This window comes from Platichthys flesus, chromosome 9, assembly GCF_949316205.1.
Source record: "Platichthys flesus chromosome 9, fPlaFle2.1, whole genome shotgun sequence".
Lineage (NCBI taxonomy): Eukaryota > Metazoa > Chordata > Actinopteri > Pleuronectiformes > Pleuronectidae > Platichthys > Platichthys flesus.
The window spans coordinates 26721046-26739562 of NC_084953.1; the positions used below are offsets into that span (position 1 = coordinate 26721046).

At 41.4% G+C, this 18517-nt stretch overlaps 1 protein-coding gene across 1 annotated transcript in view; it reads right to left on the reverse strand.

Annotated features, from left to right (window-relative positions):
* The window catches only part of ptprfa (protein tyrosine phosphatase receptor type Fa), a 242174-nt gene that overhangs the window by 181780 nt on the left and 41877 nt on the right, over positions 1-18517 (reverse strand). Inside the window, exons 2-3 of the mRNA XM_062395231.1 lie at positions 16434-16596; positions 3281-3426 (exon numbers count right to left, since the gene is read on the reverse strand). Coding sequence (XP_062251215.1) covers positions 3281-3426; positions 16434-16527 — 240 coding nt within the window. The 5' untranslated portion in view covers positions 16528-16596. The remainder of the gene's footprint in view (positions 1-3280; positions 3427-16433; positions 16597-18517) is intronic.

Consider the following 18517-nt stretch of genomic DNA (forward strand, 5'->3'; position numbering starts at 1 on the left):
GGGGCTCTGTCATTGTAGAACTGCATACACACTCTGGCCACATGAGGCTGGTGCCTATTAGCAGTCATGGTACCGTTGGCCCTGATCATATCTCTGTGCGACCCGCAAAGGATATGCCTCCCCAGACCATAACTGACCCACGGCCAACCTGGTCATGCTGGATGATTTTACAGGTAGCACGACGTTCACCGTGGTATCTTCAGACTCTATCCCACCTGTCACATGTGCTCAGTATGAACCTTCTCTCATATGTGACGAGAACACCAGCTTTACTTGCATTTGCCAGAAAGCATCAGTTGCAGACCTGCCAAGGCCTGGTGCTTTCTGGTGACTGCCAATAAAGCTGCAGGATACTGAGCTTTGAGCACAGGCCCCGTTACGTGATGTCGGCTGGCAAGCCGGGCACTGATTGCAATGAGGCTAACGCCACCTAGCTTACATGTCACAGTCAATTACCGAAACGAAACAACAGCTTTTCTAGTTGAAGACACTCACTGCGACACGAGACACGCACTGTCAACGCTCCCCTGTCCGATGGGAGATCAGTCAGGCAGCTGCTACTAACCGTAAACAAACACCGACAGGTCCACCAGAAGCGAGCTGCTGACATGGAGCCAGCAACCCGACATCACATAGCGAGCCCGAGCCAAGGACGGGGCTTGGGCATGTGACTTACCCCGACCACAGGCTCTGCTTCTCGGCCAGATCTCCGCTGCTTTCTGGGTGGGCTGCCACATGCAATACTGCTGTAAAAACGTCCACGAGCAGGCATTCCAGAAAGTGCTGCAACTATAAACACAAACTAACAGCAAGCTAGCGTTGACATGCCAGATACCCAAATTAACGTGTAGAAGCACTACAAAAGTGGATTTTTCATAATATGTCCCCTTTAAGTTAAAGAAAGCTTGACTGTCCCCCTAGGAGTCAGTATACCCCCGCCTCTCCTTCCCTCCAATTCAGTGCGTTCACAGGGTAGCCATCAGTTTGAGTTATGCTGAGCAGGCAGGTGGAAGATTATTCCTATAAGTCACTTTGACAGGAACCAAGTGTCTCCATTTATATGTAGGACTCATGATGAGTCACTTCAATTGAAGTAATTTGGTTTGGCTAGCCGCTAATAAGCATTTCTGCTGATTCACATTGCTATAGGTAGGTTCTTACTAGGGATGAGCGAGTACAGCATTATCTGTATCTGTATCTGTATCTGTTAACCATATGAATTATCTGTATCCGTACTCGGAGTGGGCGGGGCCTAACCCGGAAGTGGGTGTGATTTAACCCGGGACTGTGTGTGTGTGTGAGTGTGTGTTTGAGTGAGTAAGAGAGAGACATAGAGAGAGAGGGGGAGTGTGTGTGTGTGTGTAGCTTAATTTGTAATATTTTTTATACCACTACTACCTAGAATGTGTCAGACACTCAGTGCGTGAAGTAAAATAAAACTGGTTAGAGCCAACTGACGGTTTAAAAAAAAAAAAAAAAATTCCAACGAATGGCAGAGAGAGGGAGAGAGAGAGAGAGAGAGAGAGAGAGAGAGAGAGTGAGAGAGCGTAGCCAGACGCTAGAGAGTAGTCAGACACTTAATGCGTGAAGTAAAAAAAAAAAAACTGTTTAAAAAAAAAAAAAAAAAAAATCTCCGACAGGCAGAGACGCAACGCGAGTCGCTTTCTACCAGCACCACGTCTGAACGAACTCACGTTTAACAGAACTCTACTGGTTAATAAGTAAGTACAAACTGAAATAAAAACAAACTTCAAGCTGAAGAAACCCTAAACGTTAACCGAAAAGACCCGCGAACCTGAGTGACTGAGAGAGACAGAGAGCTGTTCTGTGAGTGAGTGAGCAGAGCGTTGTGTGAAGGGGAGGAGCGCTGTGACGCTGTGTGAGAATTTTCATTCAGTCCGAGCACAGATAATGACTCGTATTACTCGTATAATACTCGTGCTAGGCAAAAGTGCTTTATCCGTACCGGATACTCGTTTCAGCCGAGTATCCGGCCATCTCTAGTTCTTACAAATACAATTTATTAAGCATGTCAGTTTGCAAGAATACACCTGAATGCATACAATGTCCGGATTCTGGTCAGCTTACCACAACGCACAAAAATAAAAATACCTCAAGTAAAATGACAGAACAAAAAAGTTGAGATTTTTCATAATGCTTTGTTCCATTCCAATGAACCAGACAGCAAACAGGCTGCGCAATTTTCATCAGCCTCTTTGTAACTCTGGCATGATAACAATTGTAACTTTACTTCCTAAACAAAGGTGCATTTGATTACTGTTCCAATAGATCTACCTGAACTTTTCAATCACCAAACTAGACAAGTTATTGATGTGATTTGCACAGGGCAAGGACAAATGATAAATGATAACATCCAAATTTCAAACATTTTTGTGGTTGGCTGACACTAGGTAAAAAAGAAAAAACTCCCTGTAAGAAAAATCTATAGCAAGAGCTTCACACAAATGTTCAGAATATAGACTTATAATTTCAGGAAGTTTCTTGGCTTGGGAGGTGAGGGTGCTCCAAACTGAAGAAGCTCTTACATAAACATAATTGAAGATGTTTTATTGGGTCGCAATTGTTAATATAATATATTGTTCACAAATATAGAATTTTCTACTTATTTCAACCTTGCCAGAATTAGACACTATCACTATGTTATATCAAGAAGCAATAATACCGTTGCTCGATTGTTACCCTTCTGTAGGATTCAATGAAATTATCATGATCACAAAGGCATCAAGAGACTGAAAGAAACTTAGCGAGTAAACTAAGGTAAGGGGGTCATCCATGAGCCTTACCACCACCAGACCTACATAAAAAAATAATAAGAAGAAAACTGATCAGTTCACAGATAAGTCATGTTTTAGTGACACAGAGTTAGCACAGCCTCTATACCGTGTTAACTTGCAAACAGTCAATCTGATTGTCCACACCCACTGTATTGCTGAGTCTCAGATGTTATCAACAGAATACTGCAACTACCTTGATTTGTGTCTCCAGAAGAAGACACAAATCAAGAAGAAAGTTGTTGTAATGGTTATGTGCATGGTGGCACATATTGAGGCACCCTACAGTTCAGCCCAACCGCTGCACAAACACCCACCTGACAAGGACAGTTGATACAGTTGACACTGCAACTGAAAATATTAAATGAGAGCCATCCTTTCACTCTCTTAGACAAATACAAATGAGCAGTGAAGGTGTGAGACACTGTGGATGCTGCAAATTCCAAGACATCAAAAACAAAGGATTGAGGAAAGCTCCTGATTCATACCTCAAAGCGCTGAGAGCTGACTTTCTTCCCCTTCTTCATCCAGGTAATGCGAGGTTTTGGATCACCCACTGCCTGGCATACAAATGATGCCACTCCTCCTGATATTCCTGTCTGATCGTCCGGTAAATTAATGAAGCTGGGCATGCCTAAGAGAGAGAGACATTGAAGGAAAGGTGAGGGAATCCAGTGAGGGGGAAATGGGAAAAGGTGTTTGCCAGAGTAACAGTAACAAAATGTCCATTCAAAGACTTTACAACACCTGTAAAAAAAATTGCCCAGAGCCTGGATCCAATTTTGAATAAGCAGCAGTTGTCAGTCTTATGAAATGATGGATATGGGTTGATCAGAAGTTGCTATATTTATTATTGATTAGAAAACTATTTACAGAACAGCCTTAGAATTGAGCTTAAGTTAACTGAATTTACCTCATTAGTGTTATCTAAGTGCTACTAAATTGTCAGTTTCAAAATGTTATTCAAGGTATAGTCGGAAGAGGTGTGTTTTTAGTTTGCGTCGCTAAATGTGTAAACTTTCTGATGTCCGGATGTCGATGGGGAGCTCATTCCAGCATTTAGGAGCCAGGACAGCAAACAGTCATGATTTAGCTCGCAGTGAGGGAGCAACAAGCCTTTTGGCCAAAGCAGAGCGAAGTTAACGGGCTGGGTTGTAACGTTTGACCATGTCCTGGATTTAGACTGGACCTGATCTGTTCACAGCACGGTACGGAAGTACCAATGTTTTGAAACGGATGCGGCAGCCACTGGGTACCAGTGAAGGGAGCGGAGGAGTGGAGTAGTGAGTTTGGGTTGGTTAAAAACCTGTTGAGCTGCTGCATTCTGAATGAGCTGCAGAGGTCGGATGGCACTAGCAGGTAGACCTGCCAGGAGGGAGTTACAATAGTCTAGGCAGGAGATGGACCAGTACCAGAACCTGCACCACCTTCTGAGTGAGAAGGGGCATATTCTCCTGATAATTTACAACATGAATCTATAGGAATTTGTAACACAGGGTTGTCAAAGTTAATAGTCAGGTCATGGGTGGGAGAGTCTTTTCCCTGGAAGAAAAGTAGTTCAGTCTTGTCAATGTAAATTTGCAGGTGGTGTGCAGACATCCTCTGAGAGATGTAAAGGAGAGATTCGTGCTGCTACCTGTGTTTCAGATCGGGGGAAAGACAGGCTTAGTTGGGTGTCAACAGCATAGCTATGGTAGGAAAAGCCATGTAAGTGAATGACAGAGCCGAGAGAGTTGTTGTACAGAGAGAAGAGGAGGGGCCCAAGGACAGAACCTTTAGGGACCCCACTAGTGAGAGGACAAGGTTCAGACACTCTTATTTAGCAAACAGCTTTTAAATTTGGCTTGTGGTTGTTTCAGGCCTGTGATGTCTGAAAATAAAGACAATAAACATCGTTACATCATTAAAAAAAAATGTCTTTTAATAAACTTTGCTGAATATAAGGGTGCTGTTGCCACAAAAGGAAAGCAAAATCAAGTTTTGGACATTTCAAACCAAAGACAGGCAAAGTTCTAATACAATTTATTTTCAAATTTTCCTTTTTCCTGTGAACCAAGAACAGGTCAAGTGGTGATACTAAAAATAAATAAAAAATCAAGTATCCATTTTCCTGTTAACAAAAAGGACAGGGAAAGTATCAGCAAACAAAACTACAGTCTTCTTTGGACTGCATAATTGTGATTACAAAATGTTTGTCAGTCAATAGGATAACATTATGCTTTTAAACTCGTTAAAAAAAAGGTTTAAACCATATTTTTGTAATATTCAAAGGTATATATAGAGAGAGTCAAAAGAGGAGGACAAAGTAGAAAGGAGAATGTCTGTGACAGAGTTAGGATGCGTGAATGAGAGAGTCAGTGGAAGGGAGGGCTGACAAAACAGAGGAGGCTACAGAGGCAGGAGAGAGGGAATGAGTGTTGCGATGGACATGTCTCTAGGCAACGGAACACATTTGTGGTCATGTGACTATTATGTTTAAAAGCCCCTCTCATTCCCTCCTTGCAATGAAGGATAAGTTGGTGCAGGTGCTGTGGAAAGTATGTTTTTTCACAAAAATGTGTTTTTTGTATGTAAAAGTAAATTTTCTTGCTCTGAACTTAATCAACTAATGTCTCATCTCTTTTCGTTACAACGGTGCGGTAAAGCGAACGTAATACCGCCCCGGCTGCTCCGATTCTCCGGCCAATCTCACGCTCCATAGTACCCTCACTCGCGAACAAGACCCCAAGGTACTTGAACTCTTTCACTTGGGCTAAGGACTCATTTCCTACCCGGAGTAAGCAATCCATCGGTTTCCTGCTAAGAGTCATGGCCTCAGATTTAGCGGTGCTGATCCTCATCCCAGCCGCTTCACATTCGGCCGCCAGCCGATCCAGTGAGTGCTGAAGGTCACAGGCCGATGATCCAATGAGGACCACGTCATCTGCAAAAAGCAGTGACGAGATCCTCAGATTCAGATCAGGCCGTTCCTCCCCACCACGCCTCTCCAGGTGTCTCCATCGTTAGCCACGTGGGCGTTGAAGTCACCCAGCAGAAGTACGGAGTCCCCTACTGGAGCCCCATACAGGACTCCATTCAGGGTCTCCAAGAAGGCCGAGTACTCTGAACTGCTGTTTGGTGCATACGCACAAACAACAGTCAGAGTTTTCCCCCCTACAACCCTTAGGCGCAGGGAGGCGACCCTCTCGTCTACCGGGGTAAACTCCAACACCGCGGCGCTCAGCCGGGGATTTATGAGTATCCCCACACCCGCCCGGCGCCTCACGCCCTTGGCAACTCCGGAAAAGAATAAAGTCCAACCCTTATCCAGGAGTACGGTACCAGAGCTGAGACTGTGCGTGGAGGTAAGCCCCACCAGATCTAACTGATAGCGCTCCACCTCCCTCACAAGCTCCGGTTCCTTTCCCCACAGCGAGGTGACGTTCCACGTCCCCAGAGCCAGCTTCTGCCGCCCAGGTCTGGTCCGTCGAGACCCCTGACCTTCGCTGCCACCCATGTGGCTGCGCACCCGACCCCAACGGGTCTTCCCACAGGTGGTGGGCCCATGAGATGTTAATCAACTAATGTGTCAAAACAAATTGATTCAGGTTGAAAAAATTATATCATACATGTTGATGAACCAACATATAAAACCATGTGATTGATGCCAGCTGAAGATTAGCCTGAATTGATAAGAGATGTTGTTTTTCTAAAATTGTGGCTGTGGGGTAAAGTGGGACAATATCTCTCTTTACCCCACCATGAAGCACAAGTTAAGTTTAGTCTTAAACATATTCTAGTTGTGGTGACAATTCAAAAAACCTAACTTGTCACCTGATGGTGGTTTGGGATGGTTCTTAACTCGATTCCAGAGTGAATAAAAAAGAAAGGTTGCGAAGGTTATGATGTCTTTGGGTGAGGTTCCCGTTTATTTCAACAAAAAGGATAAGGCAAGTTGTCAAACAAAAAGCTTCTTTTTTATTCACTCTGGAATCGAGTTAAGAACCATCCCAAACCACCATCAGGTGACAAGTTAGGTTTTTTGAATAGTCACCACACAAGTAAAAACTGTGTCTCTCCCACCACCACTCCACTCAAACTAATCAGCTCTCCTGATCTCTAACAGCTGGGGCAGATTCTGGGGTAAAAGAAAGGAACAGAAACAATACTGCACCCTTGTGGAAAAGTAAATACCTACACAACATAAAAAACGGCTCCTACACTAGTGTTATCGTACATTATATATGTTTTATTTCTAATGTCATAAACATTTTAGAAAAGCCATCATGCCAAGAAACTACACACCAGGAAGACAACCTGTGGCCAAACACCCCTCGCAGAGATGGAGAGTGCAGCCGCTGATGTCATGCAAGGAAAGAAGTCCTTAAGAAAAGCTGGAAAGGATAGAAATATTGATAAGACAACCCTCAAAAGATTCATAAAGAAAAAAGAGTAAGGGGAAGTAAAATCAGTAGCCTGGGGTGCAGTAGCTGAGAGAATATTCACAGATGAGATGGAGGAGGAGCTTGCCAAACACTTGAAACAACTAGCTGACCATTTCCATGGCCTTGCTCCAGTTAAGTGCTATGAACTGGCATTTGAATACGCACAGAAACAATATCCCTGTCCCGGCCAATTGAACAGAGAAACAATGTGCAGGTAAGCTAGAGATCACATGAATCATAACAATCATAAATGTGCTTAATTGACCAATCCCTATGATTCTGTTACTAGTCCGATATTAGTGGTTGTCAATCTAGCTGTCAGGATTTTAACTATTACAACATGTGTTGTTATGGTAGTTTTAAAGTTGAAAAAGTAAGTGGCCGGGGTAAAGTGGGACACAAGACCACCTTAAAACCGCACATAACTCTTTAACTGTATATATTGTTGTTTTCTTATATTGTTCGATATTGTTGTTAATTTGTTGTTTGTAAAGTGCACCAACCACACCAAGGCAATTTCCTGTATGTGCAAATATACATGGCAATAAAAAGAATTCTGATTCAGATTTTTTTAAAACAATCATATTTTCACTGCCCTTTGTCCTGAAGACATTCTGATCACTTCCATTACTAGAAAACATCCTCAATTAATGGGAAATGTGTAAATTTTACTGATATATCAGTTTAGCTTGGCTAGAGGGGAGCAAATGTAAAAAATGTCCCACATTACCCCGCTCCCCTAGGTCAGATGACTGAATGTGGAGGGACGTGAAAGAACAGAAAGGGGAAAATAAGAGGGGAGATGCGAGGAGGAAAAGGGGAGAGAGGGATACGTTTTTCTGCTGAAATCAAGTGTTAAAAGATATGTGAAGACCTGAAAGGAATACCAAAAGTTTGTTTAAAAGTGCATTGCATACTTGAAGAGGTTCTGTGATCAGGCGAACCTGCAAGGAGACACCTGTGTGTGTGTGTTTGAGCGATACACGCGCAGCACAGGCAAGATGGCGAGCTAGAAGACCGGCAGAGTCCGTTTTAAAGGGCTGAGGCGGACATCCCTTTCTACCTGGACCGGACTTCTGCCACTGCCCGGATTGGACTTGGACTGGATACTCAGAGCCAGAGTGGTAGGAGTATCAGCATTTTAGTAATTTTCTTTTGAGTTGAACTTAATAGGGACTTCAGGCGGAACTTTGGGTGTTAAAATTCCAAACTCTCTACTAGTCAGTGGTTTAACAGATGCAGAGACTGACAAGGAACTTTGTGACTTTTTAAAACATTATGGCTCGATTCAAATCCGAATCCCAATAGACTTGCCCCACTCTGACCAGAAGATTATTATAGAGTTTACGTATAATACAGCCCTAGAGTCACTATTACCCTTACTACCATATAAACTGATAAGCCAGACTCAGACAGACGTGACTAACTACATCCAGGCCATAGCAAGTGTCTACACACTTGCAGATACCCAGTCAGCCACAAGGATGTTTCTCAAAGGACTAAAGGAGATGCAAAGCGGAGCGGCAAGGGCTTTGCAGATGTGCTTAAAGGAGAGCTCTCTTGCATCAGCGAGACTGTTCATCAAAAGATCTTGGATGACCAACATAAAGACACAGATCCAGATGACGCCCAGAAAAATTATCTTCCGACTGCAGCACAGGTGAACCCTCAGTCCAGTGCTATTTTCCTACAAATTGTTTATGACACTTGATATGATGTGAAATTTTATCCAACTCAGTATCAACGTCCCTGGTTGGCCTGTGTCTTTTGACACATGCGGTGGACATTGTGAAACATCTGACACCTCACTCATCCCCCTCAATGTATTTGGACATTCTGGATTCAGCTTTTGGCACAGTTGAAGATGGAGATGACCTTTACACAAAGTTTCTCAACACACTGCAAAACTATGGCGATAAATCCTCAGCATATCTCCAACAACTGCAAGTGATGCTGAGCACAACCCTCAGGAGAGGAGGAGTAACTGCAACCAATCTTGACAGCCAGCTTCTGAAACAATTTTGCAGAGGCTGTTGGGACAACACTGGTATCTGAGCTAAAGCTATAAAATAAGCAACGTACCCACCCACCTTTGAAGATCTCTTGTTGCTACTTCGCACTACAGAGGGAAAATGTGACTCCGAAGACTCCCGCATGAAGCAGTACTTTGCTGCCTCAAAGCAGAAGGTGTCCTCACACTTCCAGGGTTCCTATGCTCAGTATGATGAAGACTATACTTCACCTCACAGACGCAGTGACCCTCACTCTGAGATACAGGGCCTGAAAAGACAGATAGCTGAGTTACAGCCTCAACTCTCACAAATCAAACAAAACAACAATAAATCATTTTCAAACAAACCATCCTTCAAAGCTACAACCACACAGTCCCCAGCTCAGAGTCACAGACCACAACAATTACGGTCCAACAACTCTGATGTCATCAGTAAATACATGAACAAACCAAGACCCTTGTACTGTTTCAGGTGCGGTGAAGATGGACACATTAATCCTCAGTGTGAAGCTGAACCAAGACCTACAATAGTAGCTGCAAAGAGGCAGCTGCTGAGAGAAAGACAACTAGAGTAGGAACAGAAAAACGGTTCCTCCACATCCAATCAGTTAAACTGGCATCAGTCACTATTAGGGGACAAATAGGGATTGGAATACAGGAAAAGTGTCCCAAAAAGAAATGGTGCGCCACCTCGGCATACACACAATCAAAACAACAGACAGTAACCCTAACAAAGGGGCTTATCGGAGCAAAAACAACAGCACAAGTGACAACGATAACAAATTCATTCTACAAACAAAACCTCTCACATTTACCTATATAATCCCTGAACGACCTGCTTAAAGTCGAGGTTTCTAACGGCCAAGATATCCCCTACTTAGGATATGTCAAAATAGATATTGCATTCCCCAAGAGTTCCCTTGGTATAGATGTTGAAGTCCCCACTTTGGCCTTAATTGTACCTGACATGTGCTCAACCATGTCAAATGTTTTAATAGGCACCAACACTCTAGCCATCCTGTACGAGCATTACTCAGAGGTTGCACCTCATTACACCCAATATTTGTCATATGGACACAAAGTTGTCCTCAACACCCTTGAAATGAGACAAAGACAGAAAGTTGACCCCAGGGTAGGAGTTGTAAGACTGCTCAGCCATGATCCTGAGACCATCACTCCTGGGGAAACCAGAGTTGTGGAAGGATTGATCAGTTGCAGAGCACCAGATGCTGGAAAACAAGGTCACGGTGGAGACTTCCAAAGACTCATTTCTACCAGGTGGCATAATGGTTAGAAATTGCTTAGCAAGTCTCTCATCCAAATCACCCCGCCACATACCAGTGTACCCAAAAATCCAACCCATCCTTCCAAAGACTGTAATAGCGTAAGTGAATGCTATCAAAAGAGTTCAGCTCATCACAACCAAAACTCAGACTCTCTTACTAAACCTGACCAAATGCCTAAGATAAACTTCAACTTTGGAGACTCTACAATACCTAATGAGTGGAAGGAACGACTAACAGAAAAGCTGAAGTCAATGCCAGATGTGTTGACACAGCGGGATCTCTGCTTTGGACGCACTGACAAGATGAAACATCACATAAAGCTCAGTGACGAAACACCATTCAAACACAGAGCGAGACCCATACATCCACAAGACATTGAGGCTTTGCGTAAACATCTCCAAGAACTCCAAGATGCAGAAATCATCCGTGAATCAGAGTTACCTTTCTCCGCACCGATCGTAGTCGTTAAAGAAAAACAATGGTGACATCATGCTATGCATAGACGACAGGAAGCTCAACCTCCAGATGGTAAAGGACTCATATGCCCTACCCAATGTGTGTCATTCTCAGCCTTGAATGGATCAAAATGGTTTTCTGTTCTAGATCTGAAGTCTGGCTTTTACCAGATTGAAGTGGAGGAGTCAGATAAACACAGGACTGGAGCGTTGCATGGGAGAGCTAAACCTGAAGCAAGTCCTTTTTTTTAGCGATGACATCATTTTCTCTTCGACTTTGGAGGAACATGAGTAAGGCTACTAAATGTCCTCAACAGATTGAGAGAGTATGGCCTGAAGTTGTCTCCTGACAAATGCAGATTCTTTCAGACCTCTGTCAAGTATCTAGGGTACGTTGTGTCAGAAAAAGGCATTGTGAAGACCTGAAAGGAATACCAAAAGTTTGTTCAAAAGTGCATTGCGTACTTGAAGAGGTTCTGTGATCAGAACCTGCGAAGAGACACCTGTGTGTGTGTTGAAGCGATACACACGCAGCACAGGCAAGATGACGAGCTATAAGACTGCCGGGGTCCGTTTTTAAGGGCTGAAGCGAACATCCCTTCCACCTGGACCGGACTTCTGCCACTGCCTGGATGGGACTTTGGATACTCACTGCCAGAGTGGTAGGAGTATCAGCCATTTCTTTAATTTTATTGAGTTGAACTGAATAAGGTTTTCAGGCGGAACTTTATTTTGAAAAGACAATCACAACAAACCCTAGGAAGAGAGTTAAGGGAAGAAGAGTGAGCTCCACTCATCTAAACCCTCGTTTATTGTTTTGATTATGTGTATATATGTTTATTAACTTTAGTATGTTTATAATATATTTTATTTATTATGTTTTTGTTTAAGTGTGTTTAGTAAAGTGCCTGCTTTAAATTTTAAGTACCTGGTCTCTGGCTTCTTATTTTATGTTTTCACCCCACTCCTCAGAACTAGTCCAGTATTTGGTGTATTAGAGGTAAATGCTACATCTGTCTTGCGGGTAGATGACTGGCTGTTCCATAGGCCCCCTGTGACAAGGTGTTGGGTATGTGTGGAACGGTTGGGACAGATAAGACAGAAAGTTTACTGTACCGGTGTGAACTCAGAGTGCTTCACAATAAAGATTATTGCCTTTCACATTCATATAGTGCATCTATGGGCAGCACTTTTTCTAGGAGGGGCAATTCAGGGTTCAGTGTCTTTGTTACGTCTGCCACACTATCTCCTGGTGATGTCCTTTTTATGTGTATTTATATTAAATAGGGTGTGTGGTCCCTGGTGCAGTACTTGCCGCAATGGGTGGAGACGTGGCCTGCTTTCACTCAACAGCACTTTCTGGTGTTCTCCTGATTGGCGGATCCCCAGGCCGCCCTACTAATCACTGGAGAGCATCTGCCCTATATAACCTCCAGCTGAAGCTTCAGTCTGGATTGCTGATTAGCAGCGTGCAATAGATTAATTTGTCAGATGTCATTATTGACTAGTTCTTGTTGTGATAACATTTGTTGTATGAGTGCTTAACTTAGTGCGTTTTCGTATAGCCTCCCTAGGTTCCGCAGTGTTGCTTACTTTCTGTTTTGTTAACAGGTTTAGTTTTGATTAGATGAGTGTATTTTTGCATCTATTTTTTTGTTTTTTTAATAAGCATCAGCAGCTCTCGGCTAGAGTCCTCTTTGGTTTTATTTATATTCACAGGCCATACAGTTGTTTGCCTTTGTTTGAAACCTCATTTGGAAACTCTGGCTTGTCTTGGACCTGCTCTTAGTTATGCTGCTATAAGTCTAGAATATCGGGGGAACACATGATACAAGGAGCTTCTCTTCCAAGCTTCTACTTCCTCTTCTCCCTCCTTTTCACATCAAAGAAATGAATATCTCATGATATATGATGTTGGATCGGTAATCAGAGAACATGATTTATTTCCTGAGGAGGCTCAGGTCCTTCAATGTCTGAAACAAGATGCTGCAGATGTTCTATAAGTCTGTTGTGGCGAGCAACATCTTCTTTGCTGTGGTGTCCTGGGATGCGGGCATCAAGGCTAAGGACGCCAACAAACTGAAAAAACTGATTAGGAAGGCAGAGTCTGTGGTTGGCTCTAAGCTTGTCACCCTGGAGGAGGTGGTGGAGGACAGGATGCTGGCAAAACTGCTGGCAATCATGGACAATCCCTCTCACCCCCTCAACATAACACTGGACAAGCCAAGGAGCAGCTTCAGCCACAGACTCATTCAACCCCGCTGCTCTAAGGAACGATACAGGAAATGGTTCCTCCCAACCGCAATAAGACTGTAGAACGTATCTACCTCTGTCAGAGCCACCGTCACAGAACTGCACTAAACATACCTGTCTCAATTCATCACTTTATACAATAATATTGTCTTTTGCACACTCAGTCAACATATTCTTACACTGATAGTATATTATATTATCTATTGTATCGCCAAATACTTATATTTATACCCGTACTATATATCATATATTATATCATACTCTTTATATATTCTTTGTATTTTATATAAGTCTATATACACATATTTATACATGTGTACATGTTGTTATTATTATTATATTTTACTATTATTATTATTATATATACTGTTGCTGCTATTATTACTTTATACTGCTATTATGTTGGTATAATTACTTTCATATATAAATATATATTATATACTATATATACTGTACTATTTTATTTTTTATATACTGTCTAACAATAACATTACCATCATATCATCAGTACTATTACCATCATCGGCCACTGCACCTTATCTACCCATTTATCTTGTGTTTCTGTTTTTATTCTTTCTACCGCAATATTTCATATTTTATGTTTTATATTTTATATTTTATTTTATTTTATTCTATTGTATTGTATTTTATTGTATTCAAATGTACCGGCTGCTATGATGACTTAATTTCCCTTCGGGGATGAATAAAGTAATCTATCTATCTATCTATCTATCTATCTAATGGTGGATACTGTATCGGGGATTCTGTATCGTGCTGGCTGATCGTGATAATAATGATGGATCATGTATCGTGTTGGCATCTGATAGTTGTGGTGGACCATGATTGAGGTGGCAGCTGACCATGGATTATGATTACAACTAGACTGCTTGATATTCAATATTTCTACTCAGATACTCGACCATTACTGACAATAATCCATCAAATAATTTACCATCCATTATGCTACAAAGTGTTTATTCTAATCAATATTGCAAATACCCTTATCTTTCAGATGTTCTCCATTACACGTGACATCTATTACACTTAATCAGACTGAATACACAGTATATACATGTGTCCCCTGGTGTATGTGTGTGAGCAAGTAAGAGAGAGAGAGAGTGGAAAAGAGCGAGCGAGCAAGAGGCGGATGAATCTTTTATATAATCAACCACTCATATTGATGAATCTGACCCGGGACAAACGTGATCAATATAAGTTGCCATCGTAGAATTTAGTTGGAGGAGGCGGAGCAAGATTTCATGGAGTGACGTGGCCACGTCGAACACCTGTTTAAAAATGTTCTGTTTTCTTTCTATTCTCTTCTTCCGAACAATGAGTCACGTCAATGATTTGAATGTCTTCCATTTTTCATGTAGGGCAGCAGGGCTCTTCTTATTTTTTTCATTATGATTGCCAGTTAGCAACCAGATGCCCGGTGCCATCTTGAATTAGGCAGAAGCAGTATATTCATGTTCAACCACAAATCAGAAGCTTTAACCCGCCCCCTGACTTTTGATGACTGAGTTGACAGTTTTAATTTGTTCTGTCAGCAGGCAGGTTATAAATAAATGTTTTGTAGCGTCTTCGCTTCAGAGAGGACACAGAACTTCTCTCCTTATTTGGAACTTTATTAATCCGAAGAACATGTAACACTTCTTGTTTCCACTCCGACACTCCTCACATCAAAACTTGTCTTCTTCACTCTCCTTCCTCATTCACCCTTGACCCGCAAGCAAACCAGCCAATGATAGCCTTGTAATTTTTTATGTTGAATAGGGGATAATTTGCACACTTTCACTCAATCACTCTTTCAGAGCTTCACTCAGTTGTACACATGAGAAATCAGAACTGTTGTGAACCCTAATCCTTGAACAATCCAGCTGGGTTCTAACATGAGCCCTTTGTGTGCGTGTGTGTGTGTGTGTGTGTGTTTGTCTGTATCTCTGAAAGCTTCTTTCTTGAGCACTTTGTAAATTGCTTATTATTATGCAATTAGATTCAGTTTATAACACTTAAATAAAGTTGTTGTCTCCCTAAGGCCACAATTCGTAACCTGTTGTTTACTTTATATAAAAACAATATCCCTTTTCTTAATTTCAAACCTTTCACTTTTTCAAATTTGACCTGATTGTTGTGTGTCATTTTTTGCTTATTACACAAAGCTGAATCTCAAGGGGGAACAATAGAGCCATCTTTGAATCTTTGCTGGTCAATGGATGCAGCTTTTTTTTTTGTCTCCAAATCCAGCCATGACCCCCCTCTTTGAGACAGTGTTGTTCACATCACTGGATGCAAAGTAAAGCACAAATACTGTGTAAAGTAACTGTAGGTAAGAACTGAAGAGTGCAATGGCTAGAAATGTTCAAAAATCTATCTTCCATAACCAACATTTGGCGTAGTTAATTTTTTTAATAAATCCATCAGTATGTTTCACCTTACAGAGTCTTTGTGACTATCTCCGGGCTTGCCTCCATCTCTACGTCAACATAATGTCTACAAATTCAACTTTTTGATGTTCTTCACATAAATAAATCAAACAAATGAATTCAACTATGTTAACCTTATTGGGCATAATCAAGGTCATATACATTTTTTTCCAGTTATCATCTTTGAAATTAATTTGATCAGTATTGCAGTTCATTCTGTAACATATTTCAGCCTGTGAGCGTATGAAAAGTTGTGATGAGAAAATGAGGATAACTGAATAATTTACTAAGAACAAAGGCTGTATTTGTTGACAGTTGTTTGTATACTTGCTCCATGTTAACAGACTTTAATGTATTTGTGTTCATAAATAAAACCTAAAAAGAAATGTTAGATAAACATTGACATTAAATTGTTGTTCAAAAATTAAACATTAATCATTAATCTCCGCGTACTCACATTTTATGATCTGCCATACTAACTGCCGGCCATTCATATGAAAACATTACCCATAAATAGTGCTTCTAATTGTTTTGAGTGCAGTGGCTCAGGGGTTAGAGTGGTTCCCCCTATTTGCAAGGTCGGCAATTAGATCCCAGTGTTCCCCTTGCCAAATGCCGAAGTGTCCTTGAGCAAGATACTGAAACCCAAATTGCCACCTTCTCATAGAGAAAGTGCTCCACATAGATGCACTGTATAAGTGTCTGTGATATAGAAAGCGCTATATAGATACAGACCATAAACAATTTAACAAAACCTTGAGCTGTGTAAATAATATTAGTACTCACTCTCTGAGTGAGAAGGCAGCACCAGTCTGGCCAGCAGCAGGAGATGAAGCGCTCCCCTGGTGAGAGGTGACAGCAGTCTGAATCTAAGGTCCATGCTGTGACTCCTCTCTGTACCCAACACTGCTGCTGATTAGCTATGAACTCACAGAATTGAGAGTGACACCTGCAAAGATACAAGAGAATTTATGTTATAGGCAGTAGTTCTTGGGACTCAATCTTGTATACTCTAATTACAATAATGAGTAAATTATGTTATTCAGCTGCCCATCCACCTTAACCTGCAGAGCAGACACCCACATCATATGTCCAAACAACTGCCAAGTTTTAGGTGAACTAGGCTTGTTATATTAGACTTTGTCTATGCAATTATTATAGCCAACAGGGTCACTATATTGATCTAGTCATATATTGAAAAATCTCAAAATAAATATTTTGTGACCCAATATTCTTATTGGATGGCACTGATTCGTCACTACTGCGTACAACACAGCAACACAATTCAACAGCATTTCAAAATGCAGCCTTAAGAAAGTACAGCTACCACCAATCTGGAACAGTAATTCAATTTCATGAAAGCACAGTAGGAATGACTGTTGTACTTGACTGCGTTCGGTTCTGACTAGCTAACTGAGTGTACATTTGTTGCATTTATGGTTTACAGCTGTTGAAGCACAAATATACACCTTGTTGCATCATGAACTCTTCCTCTTCTCATTGTCTGTTACAGCAGTACTCACATTGATCGAAATAGTTAGTGAAGGTTATCTGTATCTTGTTGAATCATTCTTGTAGCCTATGCTGCATTCACATCTGCATCACATCTATATCTATTACACCCATTTATAGTAAATTTCACTCATTTGAGAAACTTGCAACAAATTTCGGCTTCATGGAGGTGACTGAGTGACACTCAGATACTTAATCTGTATGCGTCGCTGCTGAGTATCTCCAGTACATGTCTCTACAAACCTGTACACTTATCTCAGCTCAACTCCACTTGGTATCCGACTGTCCTCAACACTTCATCAATATTCTGGAGTACTGAATGCTACAGACACACCACAAATTCCTGGATACATTCAAGGGACCACATCCTACAGATCTATTGACCACATACTTAATGAAGATATTGTTTAACATGTCAACTTGTTCTTGTGTATAATAGTGGATTACATTATACTTGCCATGTACTGTCATATTTTATTCATGTTTTGGTTATTTTATCTTTGCTTGACATTTAAAGTATAAACAAAGGAGATGACATGTAACTAAGGTCCCAGACTTCCCCAGATACATCGTGCCTATACATTTCTCTTCTTAAATTTCTAGGCCATCGGGAGACCCCAAATGGATTTACTCAAAATATATTAGGCTATTTGTGCAGGTATGAGAAGAGTAATGCACACTGAGGCAGTCATTACAAATACTGCAGTCCACATGTTAATTTAAATGCTGCCTGGCTTGTTAACACGTTTATCGTGATTTCAATGTGATACTGAAATGCTTGCAACTTGAAGACAAGCCCAGCCCAATATTTACAACTCCAATGACCAATGTAATGTTGGCACAAGCCGATATGGCACAAACAGGAGACAAAACGAGTCTTTCCGTCCAAGTGCATTTATTCTTTGGCTGCAATGCAATTCCCAGTGCAGCGATATGTAAAGTGCTGGCCTTATTCCAAAAATAGACAAAAATAAATCAAATCAAACTTGGATGAAACACACATAAAAAACCACTGCAGTGAAAAACACTTCTCTGTGCTCCCTCTGGATCAGTCACAAAACCCCATAGAATTTGTGTCTGTCCACCGTCCGATTACATTATTGAAATTAAACAATAACAGAGCGAGAACTCCACACAATAATCTAATAAAAATTAAAACAACCTCTGAAACAACACAAGGAACTAAGACTTTTAAATGTGGTCTTTTAAACATTAGATCACTGTCAACCAAAGCTATTTTAGTTAATGAACTAGTCTCCGATTACAACATAGATTTATTATCCCTCACTGAGACGTGGCTGCATCCTGATGAATGTGTTTAAATTAATCTACTCCCCCCAGTCATATAAATGCACAGG